The 21,558-nt window shown below is 37.9% G+C and overlaps 1 protein-coding gene and 1 long non-coding RNA gene across 2 annotated transcripts; one reads left to right on the top strand and one right to left on the bottom strand.

The window, feature by feature from the left end:
- The first annotated feature begins 11,604 nt into the window (after positions 1-11,604).
- Positions 11,605-15,713, top strand: LOC131078503 (uncharacterized). The gene is made up of 2 exons (XR_009113793.2): positions 11,605-12,365; positions 15,077-15,713. It is a non-coding gene; the product is annotated as an uncharacterized LOC131078503 (long non-coding RNA).
- A 137-nt stretch (positions 15,714-15,850) lies between these two features.
- Positions 15,851-20,895, bottom strand: LOC131078502 (putative multidrug resistance protein). Its single transcript, XM_059207697.1, has 6 exons — positions 20,657-20,895; positions 20,068-20,525; positions 19,150-19,690; positions 18,108-19,019; positions 16,906-17,903; positions 15,851-16,326 (listed from the first exon to the last, which is right to left on the bottom strand). Exons 1-6 carry the CDS (start codon positions 20,846-20,848, stop codon positions 15,963-15,965), a joined length of 3,465 nt encoding a protein of 1,154 aa, XP_059063680.1. The 5' UTR covers positions 20,849-20,895; the 3' UTR covers positions 15,851-15,962.
- Positions 20,896-21,558: the final 663 nt, after the last annotated feature.

Below are 21,558 nucleotides of genomic sequence, written 5' to 3'. Positions count from 1 at the left end.
ATGGGTTTTCAAAAGGACTCAAAATATTCACTTCTAGAAACTAACCATTTGGAAAGACAAAGAAGGGATCACAAACATACCACCCATCAACTAAACCTCCCATCCAACTTGGTGCAAGAGGAGGGGGGACTTTTCCAAGGTTCCCCTAACCTTGAATAAGGCTTTTGGATTGGAATCTTGAGCCAACCAACAACTTCTATCCTAGAGCTGCCACCCATGAATCATCATCTCGCTAGCATAAATCCTCTCCACCTCAACAGAAGAGGATCCCACCTCAATAGGAGCCATAGAGAAGAGGACAACCATAGGGGCGAACCAAATAGGCCACAAACTAGCAATCGAGCGACACCCATTGAGAGAATACCACATTGAGGAGCCTCCAACCTCATTCTAAAAGAAGATCTCCACCTCAATAGGAGAAGTCCCCACCTCAATAAGGAACAAGAAAGAGAGTCGTAGGAGTAGAATCCGCCATTCCCTCAAGAAAGTAGCCATCACATTCCCCACCTCAATAGGGGTGACATTCACCTCCATAAAATCCATGCTGGAGTGGACCCATCTAGTAGCAACATAGGCCAAACTGAAAGAGAGAGGAATAACCATACTCTTGTCAAAAACATACCTTAACCAAGAACAAGCTAAGGCTAGAACGAGCCCTTGAAAATTGCTAGCATCCTTATGACCAAGAGGAAAAACATCAACAACATCTTGAAAAACAAAAAGACAAGGAGAACCAGACATGTTAGAACCCTCTAAAATCCAAGCAATGCCTAAGTAGAAAGGGCCTTTAACAACCCTAGCAAGAAGGGAGAAGAACATAAGAACCACAATCCACAAAGGCATAAAATCATCATGTCTCCATCTCTAAAGCTAGGCAAACCATCGAATAGCAGCCACCATAGCCAACACTTCCCCTAGCTAAAAAGGGAATAGAAGAACAACCTAATCCACCATTCTCCTCTTAACCACCAAAACTAGCCGAAAAAAGCCAAGAGAAGCCTTCCATCTAGCCCCCAACAAGAGATAGGGGGAGACATCTAGAAACCCTAGACCAAAGGCCAAAGGCACAAAAGCCTCCCCCATCAATAGTGAGGGTAGGGTTGGCACCGACAACAATAGTAGCGAAAAAGATCCCAAATCCTTGCAACACAATCCACATGCATCCACTCAATGCAACATACCAATGGCAAATGTGAGGCCAACCTACAACCAAGAGTGTACCCACCAAGCTAGGAGCAAAGGAAAAAGAAAAAGCCCTAAAAAAAATGCCAACAACACTAGTTCTGTGGCAACGGGGAGGGGAAAAACAAACTCCAACTAGGGACTAATAGCACCTCCACAAACCATCCAACACAAGGTGCCAAGGGGAGGAAGGCAATTGAACCTGTAGCCAACGCACCTTAACAAAGACTCAAGGCAAGGTAGAACCAACACCCAAGAAATAATGTGGCATAGGGTTAATTCTATGACCATGGAGTCGAGGGAAACGATATAGCATAGAAACATAATTTAGAGAGTAATCTATTACCAATCCCAAACTGAGCACCCAAAAAAGATTGGGTATCTACCACACAGGCAAACCAAGCAACAATCATCCACTAAGGGGCCAAAATGGGAGAGGGGAAGCTAGCATCCCCTGCCATCTTGTTTCCATCCTCCTCATCATCATCCATCTCCCTTGCAAAATATTCCCCTCCTGAAACCCTAACTCCTGAACTTCTCCCACTCTCGCTCATCGCGATTGTTAAATTTTAATGTAATGCTAATTAAATATAATGATATAATAACAATAATATTATAATATTATCCAAATATGATATATAACTGTTATATATGTATTATAAGTTTAATAAATTTTATTATATTAATAATTATAATAATACTTCATTTTCTATAACATATTACTATAATAATATCTAATTATTCTAAAGGGGTGTCTTGATATCTAATAATTTTGTCTACACGGGTCTTGTTACATTCAAACAAACATTTTTTCTCTTTGGGTTGTATGTTGTGTTGTGTTCTTTTTATATGCAAGTTGTTTGTGGGAGAGACTCGTGTACATTTCTACAATTTAGAAGCTTTTTGCTTTGTAATATTTCTATCTAGATTTATGCAGATCAATGGGTTCATCGGAGAAAATACATTTCATTCTCCTTTCTATCTTTGAAGGTTGTAACCAAACTTTTTTCTCAAATTTGATCATTCAAGCCAATTTTTCCTTTGCATCTTATTGCTATGAAGTAAAGGTTAGGATTAATTCTAGATTAGGATTTAAACAGAGACGATTATGGTTACAATTAATGATCAAGGTAAAATTAGGGTTTTAAGAAAAAATATTTAAGTTAGTGTACAGGTTAGTGTTAAATAATGATCAGGGTTCAAATAGGGTCAGTACACAATTTCGAATCTAATCTCTCTCACACTAATGTGAGTTATATATGATGTGTAATTTTCACTTATCCAAACACTAAAGTTATTTATTTCTATAACAACAATTACTACATCAACTATACTCAACTTCTCATTGGACCTCTATTTACTTCAATAAATTTCTATTACAAAACTTTGACTATATACGATAAGTAAATTTAACTCTTTAGAAATTTCATTTTGTAGAAATCAATTCTAATAGATGACAGAGTCATCTTCAAAAGATTGAAATGAACAACGAAAAAAAGACATCTCAACAATCAACAATAAATACATTCAATATAAGATATTTGACAATTTAATACACGTATTTACTACTAATGATTTGCTATTTGACTATATAATATTATCACCCTAACCATTTGATACAAGTACTAATATTAATTAATAATGAGAGTGAAAGGTGCATCCATCATACATGTTAGATAGACAAAAGTGTTGGATGCACCATCAGTCTAAGCATCTTTAGGTCACGCTACTTTATTGCATTATTAGCTCAGGTCAGACAACAGAATGTGACAAAATCTAATACTTCCACACAAACGCATTCCACCGATGTCTATTATTTGCATGTGTTTGTTTTTATTATTATTTATATGAATATTTTACATTTTGAAAGAATACCACCAAACGAACCCTAACAATGAAATAATGACAATTCTTATAGAAAAAGTTCAGTAATAAGACAAAGTCGATTTCCGTCAACTCTTGCTTTATCTTGTTATGTAGCAGTCATAAGATGGATAACTAAATTATATTTTATATTATTGAACAATATAAATAAAATATTATACAATATGCTGATAATTCAAGATCACAAATACATTCATTTAATTATTTAAAAGCACAAATGATTACATATAGGTTTCAACAACAAATGAAATTTGTGAGCCTTGTGTTATTCAGTCTATTGATGACAATGTTTCTAACTAAAATATTAAATATGTCATCAAACAATATAATATTAAATTTTAAAATTATATATGGTTTCGTGTATGGGACCTACTTTAAAGATCTCTCAATATTATTGTCCCATGAAGTATTGAAACATTGTCATCATGTCATCTATTAACCTTCCTTGAAACTCTTGCCAACTTTAATATCGTTTATCTAAAGAAAAGGAAGTAGAATTTTTGATGACGTAGTCTCCTTATGTTCCTCTCTAATCTAAATTAAGGTAAATTGAAAACCCAATGTAAAAATTAAACTAAACTTACTATAGATACTACTATTTCTCGGCTCTATTATAGTGGTTACCTAGCAAATACAAGTTTAGGGGACTTGAGATTTATACAAGTTTATGGCCCCCACCAAAAGATGCTAAACTATGTATACTGACAAATTGAATTTATTCATATACAATTTTAGAACTTGAACAACAAGTATTTTTTAGTCTTGAAACAAATAAAATTGTTTATAATGAAGCAAGCATAATGGTAACTAAAATTGTTTATAATGAAGCAAACATAATGGTAAATAAAATTGTTTATAATGAAGCAAACATAATGGTAAAGCAAATAGTTATTATCCTTTTGAGTAATGGAGGTAAAATAATTTATTATTCATTTTAAGGAAGTGAAGTAGAAGATAAAATATATTCATCTTTCTTATTGATAATTATAATACCAAATTAAGAAATGACATTCAATTTACATTTTCATTGAATATAAGGTATTATCATATGAGAAGGTTGTTGGAAACTTGAGTTGCATTGAGTTGTGTTGTCATTGATGTCAACCTATCTGGTGTTGTCATTAATGTCAAATGGTTTGAAAGTAAATGTGTTTATATGTTTTTGTGTGTTGTGGTGGTGATGTTGTGCAGGTATGATATGTTTTCAAAAGGTTAGTGTAGTGGAAGTCGCAATATGTAGGAAACAATATTTATATGCAAGAAATAGTAATGTATCAACGGAAGAATGCTTTGCATTCCTTCGGTTTGCAAATATTATTGCTTGCAATTATGTATATAATAATTATGATCTATTTATATTGCACTATTAGGTTTTCAAGTCCTCTATTTCATTGATGATAGAGTTGGTTGTTGTTGCTTTTGTTTCTAATAGTGAGTTTGTCTATCAAAACTAGTTTGGAGAATGCTTCGTGGTTCTTGAATATGTTAATTCAATTGTTACGGCTTGGAGGTGGTGCAAGAGCACATAATAGGCCTTCATGCCTTAATGAGGCCATGATGCAATATCCTAAGGATTTTGAGTTTATTTTATGTAATGAGGTCAATCATGAGCATTATTGATGTAATAAGTAACGAGACTGTCGGCCGTTGGAATCTACAAATGGCCCACAAACCCTTTTTTTTTTTGGTTATTAGTACTAAAATCGGATATCGGATAAAATCAAATATCGGATTTTATCCGATATCCGATTTTTGTACAAAAATATGTGGTCCCCAAAAAAATTCCCATTGCCGCCATTTATGAACTAAACTGCCACATGGTAGATATCCGATATCCGATTAAATCAGATATCGAATTTTATTGGTCATATTTTAGAAAGAGAGAGGGATAGAAGGAGAGAGAGAGAGAGAGAGAGAGAGAGAGAGAGAGAGAGAGAGAGAGAGAGAGAGAGAGAGAGAGAGAGAGAGAGAGAGAGGAGAGGGAGAGAGGGAGAAAGAGAGAGAGGGAGAGAGGGAGAGAGAGAGAGAGAGGAGAGAGGGAGAAAGAGAGAGAGAGAGAGGGGGGAGAGAAGGAGAGGGAGAGAGAGAGAGAGAAAGACACCATATGACCCCTTAACACACCAAATCATGTCGTTAGGGGTCATATTGTGTCTTACGAGGTTGTAGGACACAATATGACCCCTAACGACATGATTTAGTGTTGTTAGGGGTCATATGGTGTCCATAGGGGTCATATGGTGTCTTGGGACAACATAGGACCCCTTAAGACACAATATGACCCCTTAAGACACAATATAACCCAAAGCGACCCAATATGGTGTTACTAGGGGTCATATGGTGTCCTAAGAGGTCATAAGGGTTCATGGGACACCATATGACACCATAGGACCCCTTAAGACACCAAATCATAATATTAGGGGTCATATTGTGTCTTACGAGGTCGTAGGACACAATATGACCCCTAACGACATGATTTGGTGTCTTAAGGGGTCCTATGGTGTCGTTAGGGGTCATATGGTGTCCATAGAGGTCATATGGTGTCCCATGAACCCTTATGGTGTCCCCGTAAGACATGACCCCTAACGACATTATTTGGTGTCTTAAGGGGTCCTATGGTGTCATATGGTGTCCCATGAACCCTTATGACATCTTAGGACACCATATAACTCCTAGTGGCACCATATTGGGTCGCTTTGGGTCATATTGTGTCCTAAGGGGTCCTATTGTGTCTTAAGGGGTCCTATGGTGTCCCAAGACACCATATAACCCCTATGGACACCATATGACCCCTAACGACACCAAATCATGTCGTTAGGGGTCATATTGTGTCCTACGACCCTGTAAGACACAATATGATCTCTAACGACATGATTTGGTGTCTTAAGGGGTCCTATGGTGTCATATGGTGTCCCATGAACCCTTATGACCTCTTAGGACACCATATAACCCCTAGTGACACCATATTGGGTCGCTTTGGGTCATATTGTGTCCTAAGGGGTCATATTGTGTCTTAAGGGGTCCTATGGTGTAAATATGACCCCTAACGACATTATTTGGTGTCTTAAGGGGTCCTATGGTGTCACAAGACACCATATGACCCCTAACGACACCATAGGACCCCTTAAGACACCAAATCATGTCATTAGGGGTCATATTGTGTCTTACGGGGTCGTAGGACACAATATGACCCCTAATGACATGATTTGGTCTCGTTAGGGGTCATATGGTGTCGTGGGACACCATAGGACCCCTTAAGACACAATATGACCCCTAATGACACAATATGACCCAAAGTGACCGAATATGGTGTCACTAGGGGTCATATGGTGTCCTAAGAGGTCATAAGGGTTCATGGGACACCATAGGACACCATAGGACCCCTTAAGACACCAAATCATGTCGTTGGGGGTCATATTATGTCTTATAGGGTCGTAGGACACAATATGACCCCTAATGACATGATTTAGTGTCTCAAGAGGTCCTATGGTGTCGTTAGGGGTCATATGGTGTCCATAGGGGTCATCTGGTGTCCCATGAACCCTTATGACCTCTTAGGACACCATATGACCCCTAATGACACCATATTGTTGTGTCCTAAGGGGTCATATTGTGTCTTAAGGGGTCCTATGGTGTCACAAGACACCATATGACCCCTAACGACACCATAGCACCCCTTAAGACACCAAATCATGTCATTAGGGGTCATATTGTGTCTTACAGGGTCGTAGGACACAATATGACCCCTAATGACATTATTTGGTGTCGTTAGGGGTCATATGGTGTCTTGGGACATCATAGGACCCCTTAAGACACAATATGACCCCTTAGGACACAATATGACCCAAAGTGACCCAATATGGTGTCACTAGGGGTCATATGGTGTCCTAAGAGGTCACAAGGGTTCATGGGATACCATATGACACCATAGGACCCCTTAAGACACCAAATCATAACATTAGGGGTCATATTGTGTCTTACGGGGTCGTAGGACATAATATGACCCCTAACGACATGATTTGGTGTCTTAAGGGGTCGTAGGACACAATATGACCCCTAATGACATGATTTGGTGTCTTAAGGGGTCCTATGGTGTCGTTAGGGGTCATATGGTGTCCATAGGGGTCATATGGTGTCCCATGAACCCTTATGACCTATTAGGACACCATATGACCTCTAATGACACCATATTGTTGTGTCCTAAGGGGTCATATTGTGTCTTAAGGGGTCCTATCGTGTAAATATGACCCCTAACGACATGATTTGGTGTCTTAAGGGGTCCTATGGTGTCACAAGACACCATATGACCCCTAACGACACCATAGGACCCCTTAAGACACCAAATCATGTCATTAGGGGTCATATTGTGTCTTACGGGGTTGTAGGACACAATATGACCCCTAACGACATGATTTGATGTCGTTAGGGGTCATATGGTGTCCATAGTGGTCATATGGTGTCTTGAGACACCATAGGACCCCTTAAGACACAATATGACCCGTAATGACACATTATGACCCAAAGCGACCCAATATGTTGTCACTAGGGGTCATATGGTGTCCTAAGAGGTCATAAGGGTTCATGGGACACCATAGGACACCATAGGACCCCTTAAGAGACCAAATCATAACATTAGGGGTCATATTGTGTCTTACGGGGTCGTAGGACACAATATGACCCCTAACGACATGATTTGGTGTCTTAAGGGGTCCTATGGTGTCGTTAGGGGTCATATGGTGTCCATAGGGATCATATGGTTTCCCATGAACCCTTATGACCTCTTAGGACACCATATGACCCCTAATGACACCATATTGTTGTGTCCTAAGGGGTTATATTGTGTCTTAAGGGGTCCTATGGAGTAAATATGACCCCTAACGACATGATTTGGTGTCTTAAGGGGTCCTATGGTGTCACAAGACACCATATGACCCCTGACACCATATGACCCCTAACGACACCATAGGACCCCTTAAGACACCAAATCATGTCATTAGGGGTCATATTGTGTCTTACGGGGTCGTAGGACATAATATGACCCCTAACAACATGATTTGATGTCGTTAGGGGTCATATGATGTCTTGGGACACCATAAGACCCCTTAAGACACAATATGACCCCTTAGGACACAATATGACCCAAAGCGACCCAATATGGTGTCACTAGGGGTTATATGGTGTCCTAAGAGGTCATAAGGGTTCATGGGACACCATAGGACACCATAGGACCCCTTAAGACACCAAATCATGTCGTTAGGGGTCATATTATGTCTTACGGGGTCGTAGGACACAATATGACCCCTAACGACACAATTTGGTGTCTTAAGGGGTCTTATGGTGTCACAAGACACCATATGACCCCTAACGACACCAATCAACCCCTTAAGACACCAAATCATAACATTAGGGGTCATATTGTGTCTTACGGGGTCGTAGGATACAATATGACCCCTAATGACATGATTTGGTGTCTTAAGCGGTCCGATGGTGTCGTTAGGGGTCATATGCTGTCCATATGGCTCATATGGTGTCCCATGAACCCTTATGACCTCTTAGGACACCATATGACCCCTAATGACACCATATTGGGTCACTTTGGGTCATATTGTGTCCTGAGGGGTCATTTTATGTCCTAAGGGGTCCTATGGTCTCTCTCTCTCTCTCTCTCTCTCTCCCTCCCTCTCCTTCCTTCTCCCTCTCCCTCTCTCTCCCTCTTCTCTCTCTTCTCTCTCTCTCTCTCTCTCTCCTTCCTTCTCTCTCTCTCTCCCTCCCTCCCTCTCTCTCTCTACCTCTCTCCCTCCCTCTCTCTCTCCCTCTCCTCTCTCTCTCTCTCTCTCTCTCTCTCTCTCTCTCTCTCTCTCCCTCTCCTTCTCTCTCTCTAAAATATGACCAATAAAATCCGATATCCGATTTAATCGGATATCGGATTTCTGCCATGTGGCAGTTTACTTCATAAATGGCGGCAAAGGGAAATTCTTTGGGGACCGCAAATTTTTGTACAAAAATCGGATATCGAATAGAATTTGATATCTGATTTTATCCGATATCCGATTTTTGTACTCAAAATTTCAAATTTCAAATTTCGGCTCGGGAATGCTTTGGTATTAGGCTTGGAAGTGACAAGCCTGGAAAGTCAACTGAAAAAACGTGTTTTTCAGTATTCCTTGATTTTCCAGACTTTACACTGGTGGCTGATGACTTTTTTTGTAGCCAAAATTGATAAAACAAAAAGGGTTTTTTAAGGATGTTCCCAGCTTTCCAACAATATAAGGCTTGTCTTATTTCGACTTTAGTAAATAATAATTATTTATTTTCTAATTGAATTCTGACAATAGTCCTGATTGATATACTGATTGAAAAACACTCATAACTTTCAAACGGTATAACATTTTTTGAAACCGAAACATGCGTCACATCCTATGCTTCGTTTACTATAGGGAAAATTTAAAAAAAATAAAAATTCATAAGGTTTTGACTAGGTTAAGGTGGCCAGGCGTAGGAGTTTTTGAATTTCTGAAAAGCTGTAGTAAAAAAATCATAAATAATTATTTAATTCATAAAAAATTAAAAAAAATATGTGTCACATCCGGACATGAGTCTAATACTTATATTATAAATATTATAAAAAAATATTAAGATTTGATTGTGATTAGGGTGGTCAGACATACGTCTACTTTTTTTTTTCCTGAAATTTTAGTACCACTGCATTGAAATTTGAAATTTTCATCAAATAGGATTTTTTTTTTCCAAAAAACAACTAGTAGCTTAGAAACTACATTCAATTTTCTATATATTTTTTTCTTACATATTTTAAAAATAATGTTCACAACTTATTCAAATTTTCATGTCAAGTTGCATAACTCTGATTTTTCTGAAATTTCATTGCCACTTAAGGGCCTGTTTTGGCACACCATGATCCTGCACATACCCTTGAGCATTATAACATGTGTATTCTTAGAAATTTTCGTATTACAATTCTACTATATTATCTAATATCTTATGCTTTCAGTGGTTCTCCAAACATTGAGATGGATAAACAAAAATTTTTGGTCAACACAGAGAGAGCTGTTGATTATCTGAATTCATTGGACAAGGTTGGGATTGTTAACTAATTAATGCATTGAGTTCAATCTAGGAATCTGATTCCTCATGGAAGATTTCCTAGGCAGTGAACGCTAAGGATAACTGTGATTATTTTCTCTTTGAATCAGGTGTTTGTGAATGATCAATTCCTTAACTGGGATCCAGAGCATAGGTTAAAAGTGAGGATTATCTTTGCAAGAGCCTATCATTCCCTCTTCATGCATAACATGTAAGAGTCCAATGCAGTGAGATGATTTTAAAATTGCCCAAAACAACTCCTTTCAAAGATTCATTTAAAAACTATTTAGACTTTACCTCCATACAGTTGCGAATATATAAAATATTCTTTGCTTTCATGCAATTCATTCTAGAATAGTTAAATTTTACCACCATATAATCATAAATATATAAAACAATTCTACATGGCCATCTCTATTGTGGCTTAAATATAATCTCCTAAAATTGAACTATCTTGGAGCTTTTGTTCTAATCTAATCATCCATTGACATGTTGATCTAATCGAATGCATGTCTAGGTCAACTGACTGCAAAGCAGGCCTTTAGTTTGCATTTTCTAAGAATTAGAATTTTGATGTTGTACTTGTGCTGAGATGATATATTCAGGTGTATCCAACCAACACCAGAAGAATTGGAGAACTTTGGTGTACCAGATTTCACCATCTACAATGTAGGCCAATTCCCATGCAACCGATACACACACTACATGACCTCATCCACAAGCATAGATCTCAACTTGAAACACAGAGAAATGGTGATCCTTGGCACTCAATATACTGGGGAGATGAAGAAGGGCTTCTTCTCAGTCATGCACTACCTCATGCCAAAGAGAGGGATACTCTCATTGCACTCTAGATGTAACATGGGCAAGGAAGAAGATGTTACACTTTTCTTTGGATTGTCAGGTATGTACATATATTGTTTAAAAACCTCATTCCCTATGCACTCTATGATTTAATAAACAAAAGTCTAGTGTTTTGTATTATCAAAGTCTTTTGGTAACCAAATTTACTAAAATATAGTGGTTCTGTAATATAGGAACTGGAAAGACAACTCTTTCTACAGACCATTAGAGGGAACTCATAGGAGATGACGAGCATTGTTGGAGTAATAATGGTGTGTCTAATATTGAAGGAGGCTGCTATGCAAAATGCATTGACTTGTCAGAGGAGAAGGAGCTTGATATTTGGAATGCCATTAAGTTTGGAACAGGTAGCATACTAATCCTACCAAAGATTTAATGAAGGCTTGATGTTGCTTATTCTAGCAGGTTGATTAATAGGACTAAAGTTGCCCGGTAAGTCCTCCGAGCCGTATGTAATATGACGAGATGTAATATGATGAGATCGAATAGAAGGGTAGTTGTAATACCAACTCACTATAATGACTCTTATGTGCCCCAAACTCTTGAACCAACCTACTAAAGGTCAACCCCCCGCCTAACCCCAGCCGTAAACCCCCGACCCTATAAAAACTATGAGGGGCGCTGCTTCTTGTCCAGGGAATGAATGCTGCTCAAATCTGATCCTGAGTCATTCGAGAGATCGAGGGCGGCTATAGAGTTGGCGCTCCCCCTCTATATATATGGGCCTCCCCTCCCCTCAACGATATATTGTATTATCCACATATATAGTTCGAGGTTGTCGAGGCCCCGGCTACCTATATGGCCCGACGGTTAAGTCCTTCACCCACTCTTTGTCCTACCTGACTTGTCTCAGAACCCTCAGTCCAATGCGGCCAAACTCTAAGACAGAGTAAGAAACTAAGAATGTATGTTATCAGTGTGGTTAATTGATTCGGTCTCAGCGTCTGCTTATTATGGCGGAGGAGGAAACGGATGGAAGGCAACCTCTGCAACCTTGTACGGAGACTCTGATGCTCTCGGCATCATGGGTAAAAAAACATAAATTCTTTTGGTTTTTTTATTCATATTTAGTGACGGTCTTTCCTGGAGACAGCAGTTTCATTGAGGCATTCTGTCAAACAGTTTACATGCCCTGTCAATGCTTCCACATTCTGTAGACGTGCCTAACGGGGAGGCACATAGGGTGGAATTTGGCCTTACACTTGCGAGGTGCATACACTTGTTCTTATCGCAGAGTAGAAATTGTTCCATTCAAGTTACAAGGTCACTATTATATAGAGAGGTCTGTACTGGTAAATCACCATTGTACCAGGAGTTGCTCATATTTTGTTTTCACGGTATGCTATGGTTCAATTTTCCTTAGAACTCGGTTTTGTCTTTCATGCATTTTATCTTTGGGCCCATGATTTGGGCGTCTTATTAACTATTTTCTCAGTTCAACATGTTTCTGTTGGAGAAAACTTTGGTTCGTCTTCTCTTATTTCTTTGAAGAGGGAGGGATTTAATGTCCGAACGTGTTATGATTATTTGGGGGCTACATTTTGCAACTTTTTTCCTCTTTTTTCGTAGTTTATTTGATCGTCTTAGGGTTTAGTTTAGGCTCATATTTATTTGCTTTTACCACTTGTGAGTCAAATGCATTTTAGTTTGAACTGCTGGATATTTCATTTTTGCATAGATTGGGAACGGATTTTTTCAATGGCATTTCTATATTCCCATGATCGATGCAATCTTGATTGGGAAAGCAATAGCAGATTCAATGTATTAGTTATGTTCAAATTTATTTTTGGCTCTATGCAGGAAGCAGTACCTCCATAGGGCATTTGAACCATCATACACAACTTTTAAAAACAGTAGGAAAAAGAAAAAAAACTAACACAACAAATTATATGTATCCTTTATGCTTTGAGGAATTCCGTCAAACTGTCCATGCGCGTTGTGTATGCCTCTATATTTTGCATAAATTTTTACCAGGGCATTTGCATCTTTAACATCTAGCTATAATACCCCTCCCTTTATCTTTGATAGATGCTAATATCCTGTTCCAAAGCTCCCATTTTGCCACAACCGATCAGAACGATGTATTTTGTGCATATCCTGCAGTCATGGCGTTCCAGGAGACTGAATTTGATTGAGGCTTTATGTCAATTAATTCACTGCCTTGTCTATGCTTCTACATTTTGCGCACATCTATATATCAGAGCATTCCAACCATGGTATATTACAAAACTCCTTTCATTACGATTTGATGGATGTCCATACCCTATTCTAAAGCACCCGTTTTAGCACAGGCAAAAGAGGATTCTGACAAAGGCTATGGAATCTGGATAACACCTGTCAGTTGCATAGTTCATGTGCTTTGTCTATGCTTCCACATTTTGCATTCATGTCTACAAAAGAAGTTGCAACTAATAATCCCCCTTCATGTTCCTGAAGCGCCCATTTTGGCAGAGGCAGGCTGCCAAGGTTCTTAAAAATAGAATAAACGTTGCAAGAAGTGGGAAATCCGAGGTATAAAATGAAATTTGTGAAATCTTTTTATTGTGGTATAAATCTGAATCTTTTTATTGTGGTGATCTAATGTGTGAAATTATTTTATTGTGATTTAAAATTTTGAATCATTCATTTTGAAACTTTGATAAGCATTTACAGTCATAAATTAATTGAAAGTTGAGGGTGATTTAATTGAATGCTTGTATACAATCTGTGTCGTTTGAACTTGTTTGTATATACATTAATAAGTAAGGCCTTGAAATAGAAAACTTTACAATTGAGATCTAAGCATACACATACATTCTAAGTGACATACATTCTAAGTGATAGCAAAAATGCCTTTTATGTGTTGTTAATGGTAAGTAACATGTTTCTTCAGGTCTCTTCTAATAAAGCATCAAAATTACCTCTTACAAAGGACTTTCATTTGGAAGATATTCTCTTTCTTTAAAATCACAAAACAAATTTAGGTTTCTTTGTTTCAAGAAATTTGTTAGCTTACATTTTGGTTAAATTCTGTTTTGAATCAAGAACATGATTTACAGAGCACCAAAAATTCGCAATGGTGTTGTGGCTATGTCTATAAGTTCAAAAGATGATTTTACTATTGAAGTGCTAAGATCCACATGCATAGAGTCCCTTCTATGTGAGTATTGATATTAAAAAAAGGAAATTGCCCATACTAGAGGTGCAGCTCTTATCAAACAAATTTTGTGTATATGTATTGAGTAGATATTGCATATGCTGATATCTGCCTTCTCCCCCATTGATTCTGATAGTTGCATTTATAAAATAAAAATATTTTTGATCTTCCTACTGCTGCACCACACCGAACAACTACAGTTCCGACCATTGCTCGGCAGGAACTTCGCTGCTTGCAGCTGTTTCATATTTATCAAGGTGTGGTATTATCTTACAATCTTTTTTATCATTATAAGTTTTTTCTTTTTGAAACCTAAAAGGACTAATAATTTCATGTAGCAAGATTGTATTTCTATGAAAAGATTTTTAAAAGTATTTCAGTATGTGTACTTTTTAAAATTTTATGAGTTTTTATAAGTAGGCGGTCTTATAGATTTTGTAATAATAAACAATTAATGATATAAGATTTTCATAGTCTATAAATTTGTTCACTGCAATTTAGAGTGTGATATTGATGATAGATCATGAAGTATGATTCGATACGTTGATCAAAAAACTTGCACACAATCTATTCCAGAAACTGCAGTTAACAAATAATAAACAAATTTAAAATTCTAAAATTTCAAAAAGCTAATGATTTCAAGATAAATTTTTATCAATAAGAAATATAAAGTCTAGAATTAAAACTATAACTAATAACCAAATATAAAAAACTACTGTTCGAATCTAAAATCTTTAAAGTAAGAATTCTAATTTATCATATAGGATAAAACCTTCCTAAATGACTCCATTAGATCCAAATAAATATCTCAGCTGCATTCAGATTATACTGGAAATGTTGACCGTTTCCCTTATGCTACTCAAGTTTGTATATAACTTTTCTTCTAGTTCTTAACTTGAATATATTTAACAGGAATGGCTCTCCAAAAAACATTTTGAAAGGTGACCATCACTTTCGAAGCAGTGCAGCTGAAAAAGTGCATTTTGTAGAAAATCAATACTGATGGGTCTTCAATGGGCAATCTCGGACATGTTGGTATTGGTGGAGTGGGACGTGATAGCTTGGGGCAAGTTCAGTTTTTGTTTTCTATTTACAAAGTTTTTCACATGAATAATTATATGGAGGCTTTTGCTATTTTGGTTGCATTGAGGTGTCGTTGTACTCTTCGTTGGCAACAAATTGTTGTAGAGTCGGACTCCCAGGTTGTGGTGACTCTGTTGAACCAACAAAAGTGTGATGGTGTTAGTTGACAGTTACAGTTGGTTATTCGTCAGATTCTTTTGCTTTGTAACTCCTTTGAGTCTATTACTTTCATTCATATCCCCAAGGAATGGAATGGTGTGGCTGATTGTCTTGCTAAGTGGGCTTCTGTCTTTATGGAGGGCTGGTCTATTGAGGATAGGGGACAACTTTCTCCGGAACTGTCTCATTAGTTGGATCAACTTGTTAATCATGACAAGTCTTTGTAATCCTCTCTTTGCTAGACTTTTGTTTTCTGTTGTCGTATTTCTTCTATTTTGAATAAATTTTTACCCCTCTTTATTGTCAAGATGGTGCAATGAATTGTTATGAATACCATGAAAGGATTAACATGGTGTAGTAAATTGATATGAATGCCTTATGCTAGATCAAATGTGATGGGGTTATATTTACAAGTGAAATTTAGTTATGCACACAACATAGATGAACACATTCATCTAATTTTATTATTACTTCTTTCTTGCCATCCAAAATAGAATTATACAGCCTATAAATAAAAAAAAAACAAAACAAAAATAGAATTCTACAGTGAGGGGATTCAGGGCAAGGGTTGAATCTTCACAAGAGAAAAATAAGCACCTCCTTCGCCTTTTCTTAGCAACCGAGAATGACTTCCTTGCTCCACAATTCTTCCCTTCTCAATTACTGCTATGCAATCAGAATTCTGGATGGTAGTCAACCTATGGGCTACAATGACACTTGTTCTTCCCACCATGACTCCGTCTAGGGCCTCTTGAACCACCTTCTCAGACTGGGCATCCAATGCACTGGTGGCCTCATCTAAAAGCAGGATGCTTGGATTCTTGATGATCGCCCTGGCTATGGCAATTCTCTGCTTCTGCCCTCCTGACAATTGCACACCTCTCTCCCCTGTGTTTGTATCATATCCATCCTGTAAACATCTGTACTGACAGGGAAGATGATTAAAACCTATATTGATTAGTTTTTTTTTTCTAGATCTATAAATTCTATGATACATCATCAGAATATAAGAGCAAGAGTGAAAGAAAAAGAAAAACTTTGATACATAAATATGGACCTATGTAATTTCAGAATGTTTCCCTGTTACCCTGTTTCAACCTGCTAATCTGAGCCAGACTTGAATAATTATGTATTTAATATTGATCCACATCAAAAGACCAAAGCAGTGACTATTAGACATTATAGTTTATAGTTTTACTAAATTAATTATAAGTTCATAAATGATTTCAATTAATAATAGATATTAAGTTTCTATAATTCATAAGATTTAAATCAACTGTTTTCAGATTCGATTGTGTGTAAATTTTTGCATCGATATTTCAGATCAAATTTTATGATCCATTTTTCATCTTGCATACTCTCTAGCTATTATCATCCTGATGATGGATCATAGAATGTAATCGAAAATATTGATACAAAAATTTACACACAATCAAATCTGGAAACAACTGATTTAGATTTCAATCAAAACAAACAAATGGTTGAGGAGGTCTACGTACGAGATGAATTCGTGGGCATTTGCAGCCTTGGCAGCTTCGATCACCTCTGCTTCAGTTGCATCATCTTTACCATATGCAATGTTCTCACGAATACTCCCAGCAAATAATGTAGGCTCCTGCCCAACCAAAGCTATATGTTGTCTTAGAGATCTCAGATTGTAACACCTGATGTCCTTTCCATCTAATTTCACCCTTCCTTTTAGTGGATCATAGAACCTCTCGATCAATCCAATGATAGTAGACTTTCCACACCCACTCTGTCCTACCAGAGCCATGCTACTTCCGGCCTTAATGTTCAGGAAAAAATTCTGGAAAATAATGATATTGGGACGAGTTGGATAAGCGAAATCGACGTTTTCCAAGTCCACATTACCTTCCAGTTTTTGAGGTTTAATGCCCTCTGGATCATCTGGACATATAAGTGTGTTTTTGTCAAGAATTTCAAACAGGGACTCCACGGTATCAGGTCCCCTGGCAAGATCTGAAGTCATACTCCCTGCATCTGCTATTATTCTACCTGCTCTTATCAAAATTAAAATGGTTCTGAACAGATCCACTTTTGTAATGATTCCTTGGCTAACCAACTTTCCTCCGTACCAGAGATCCATTGCCCAATTCAATATGGTAAGAGCCTGAGAGGCTGCCAGGCCCAATCCTGCATACCACGAATCCTTACTGATTTCTCTGTGAGGAACTTCCTGTTTGGAATCAAATAAGCGGAGAATTCTGTCCTGTGAACAGAGAGCAGTTATGGTTCTGTGGTTTACCACTGATTCTGCAGCTACCAGGCAGCCTTCCTCTTGGTATTCGACCGACTTTTTGGCAATGTTCCGGAGAAGAACTTTTCTCGTATAGTAGCATGTTATTATGAGAGGTTGTAATGCAATTATTACAATAGCGAGACGCCATGCTATGACAAGGCCAAGTATGCAGGCAACGCCCACTCCAGACAGAGCTTCAGTTAACAGAGATACTCGATCGGCCACCAGAGACCTCACCTACCAACACAAAATTAGACAAACATGATGCATTTTACTTGTGTTGAATATAAAACCATTCAGTTAATGTAAGATTGGTCTGAGCTCGGAGATAATATAAGATTGGATTAAATTATGTAGCGACAGATCATGTTATGCAACAACTAACAAGATAAAAATGGTGCGCTATAAGAGCTGTGTTAGAAATTATAATGCACTACATACCACATTAGCTTCCTTTCCTAGCATCGAACACAGGGCTCCGCTTGAATTCTCGTCCAGGTCAAACCATCCAATTTCAAAAGTTAAAAGTTTACCCAACATCATGAGCCGAATCCTTCTGGTCAGCAACTCCCCCATGGCGGCAAAGTTATAATGCTGAAGAAAGCTCACCACACAAGACCAGAGAGATAAACACACAAAAATGGTGCAATAAATCTTCACCTTTCGCTTCATCTCGTCTTCGTCTTTTAAGAACAGGACGCTTATAATGGAGCCCAATGTAAAAGCATAGGCAGGCTGCAAAGCTCCGTTACCAATGGCCCCTGCACAGCCCATAAGAGCCTGCTTCCATTCTGGAGCATTCAGCGCCAACAGTCTCCTGAACGAAGGAGGAGGAGCTTTCATCTCCTCGTTTTTCATCTGATTGTTTTCTTCTTCGTCCTTGTTTTCTTGCTCTGGAACTGTACGCCTTGATCTACTTCGGTATGATCCTTTCCAGGAGCTCTGTCTGCTTCTGCTAGATAATAAAATACTAGCTGCAGAAATACTCACAGAATCACTTCTTTGCATTTGCCCATGGTTTGGGTTCACTTGCTGCAATTGCACCAGAGCTGCGTAAGCTCCATTAGGCTTATGAATGAGTTCTTCGTGTTTGCCAGCTTCAATCACTGCACCGTTTTGAACCACTGCTATTTTATCTGCATTGCGTATGGTGGAGAGACGATGTGCTACAACCACTGTTGTGCGGTCCATGGAAGCCTTGTCAAGGGCCTCCTGAACTATTTTTTCTGATTCTGTATCTAATGCACTTGTGGCCTCATCTAAGAGTAGGATTTGAGGACGTTTCAGAATTGCTCTTGCTATTGCTATTCGTTGCTTTTGGCCCCTGGACATCTGCACCCCCCGCTCACCCACCTGCATTCCGATTTCGAACAGGGGAACAAATATTACTTACCTGGTTATGGACCATTGACAAAGCATAACAAATGAAATAATGTACATTTTCAATTACCACCTTAAAAACTGGAGACAGAGGAGTGCTTACTTGAGTATGATAACCATCTGGAAGTTGGCTGATGAAGTCGTGAGCATTCGAGTCTTTCGCTGCATTCACAACATCATCCATGGTGGCGTCCTCTTTACCAAACAGGAGGTTTTCATAGATAGAGGTAGCAAAAAGTGCAGGCTCTTGACTAACGAGCCCAATTTGGGTTCTCAACCATTTGAGCTGAAGGTTTTGAATGTTCTCTCCATCCAGAAGAATTTCTCCTTTGAGGGGATCATAGAAGCGTTCTATTAACGAAATGACCGTAGATTTTCCTGAACCACTGCCACCAACTAGAGCCACGGTTTTCCCTGCTGGAATTATGAGATTGAAATTGCTCAAAATTACGGTGTCTGGCCGGGAAGGATATATGAACTCCACACCTCTTAATTCGATTTCCCCTGAGACTTTTTCCAATACTTTTCCATTTGTATCCTCCCAATTGATCTCTGGAACTCTGTGAATCATTTCAAATATTTGAAATGCCGCGGTGGATGCTTCAGAAAAGTACTTGATGTTTGGCAATGCTGTCCCCAAAGCCCTGGAAGCATTAAGCAACTAATTCATCAATTAACATATTTTCAAATAAACATAATAATGCTTAAGGTTATTTTTGCCGTAACTAGATTTGATTTATATGTATTTTTTTTAATTCAATCTTTTGGATCACATTTTGTAATGAGTGTGTTCTATTGTCGGCATGAAAGAGAGTTTAAGACTAGAAAAATAGATGGTTGAAAATAAATCACAAAATGTGATCAAACTCTTAACTTTTAATGCTTTAAGAGCGTTCCACGCTTACCCATGGCTACTAAATCCTTCTGAAAATCTCACCTAAGATATACCACGGGAAATAACAACAAAAAGTATTGCAACTGAAAATGCTTGAAAATTAATTTCACTAGGGCAGATCCTTACAGGGCACCTAGGATGAGAGCATATCCCGTTCCAAGAATCTTTCCTGGTGAAACTCCATGGTGCAGGACAAGTGTGCTTCCATACCATGTAATGAAACCCCATATAGCGAAATTGACACCAATGGCACCCATAGTCAGGCCTTTTGCCAGGCCCTGTTTAATCCCAAGCTTTACAGTTCCTTCTAGGGCAGATGAGAACTTGGCCATAACTTTCTCTTCAGCAACAAAGGAATACACAGTTCTGACTGCGGAAAGAGCTTGGTCGGCGATGCTGCTGGCTTTGTTATGCTCTGCAAGCATCTTCCCACCAATGGCCATCAACTTTCGCCCGTAAAGCACTCCTGGTATTATCATTAATGTAATGAAGGGTAAAGTCACCAAAGCAAGCTTCCATTGCAAATAGAAGGCAGCACCGTAGCAGCTCAAGAACGTAGTCAAATTCATGATGAAAATGGGAACCTGATCATTCCTCCAAAAATCAGTTTGCTGAAGCCAGTCCATCAAAAATTGATCTGATGTACAATATAAAAACAATACTGCACAATAACCCAAAAAGAGAAATCTATGGCTGTTTTGTGAAAATTAATTACCTTTTCACTCAAAACATCTTGTATGATGAGTGTATCATTGGAGATGCTGTTGACAACCTCAGCCGTATCAACGCCTGCAGTGTCGAAAAATGCAACCTCCTGCCTCAGGACAGCCATCAGATACTTTCTACGAATGCGAGAAGCTTGCCTTTCTGCAGTCCTTGCCCAGCAAAAAGCCTCTGAAAAACACATCCTACAGACTCAAATAATGGAAGCGAAGGAATTTGACTGTTTCAATTTATACGGTGATAATTTTGAACGATTATATATCTGTATGCGTTTGAGAAAAAGTTTCAATTGTCAGTGTTCTAACAATTCACAATTTGGGCCAATGGCTGAAAGTCAAGTTGGTCATGCTGTGCATGGGTCATGGTTAATCTGGTTTTTGTCTAATACCAATTTGAAAAGAAAAATTCATTAGAGATTCCAGTGAGAAACATTATTTATTAAACTAATTAGGAATTGGTTTTGGTTGAATCTGAATATTCTTCGAAAAGGCAGTATTGTTTTTCATATAGGTCGGGTTTTGGTTCTAATCCGGAGTTCTTTGTAGATGTTTAGATTTAAACATTCATGATTGTAATGGTTTTTTCTGTCTTTTTGATGTGATTTGTTGTTTGATCATTTATTTCTCATAAAAACTTTTCTGAATATGAAACTTGTTTCTTGTAGATTGTTTTGTCTCTTACTACTGTTTATGCTTTATCTTAATATATAAGATTTAAGAATTCTTGTAAACTCTCTTCTAATTTATAATTCCATCGAAAAAAATTATCTAATCAAAAACATTATTCACTAAAATCTATATTAAAACTTTTAAATGTTTTCAAATTCATACGATTGAAATCAATCCAATGTTCAGCTACATTTAACATTACCCATAGTTATCCAGAGGCTCTTAC

This window comes from Cryptomeria japonica, chromosome 7 (assembly GCF_030272615.1).
Source record: "Cryptomeria japonica chromosome 7, Sugi_1.0, whole genome shotgun sequence".
NCBI classification, from domain to species: domain Eukaryota; kingdom Viridiplantae; phylum Streptophyta; class Pinopsida; order Cupressales; family Cupressaceae; genus Cryptomeria; species Cryptomeria japonica.
Note: the sequence above shows the minus strand (reverse complement) of the source record. Positions and strands in the feature narration are given on the sequence as shown.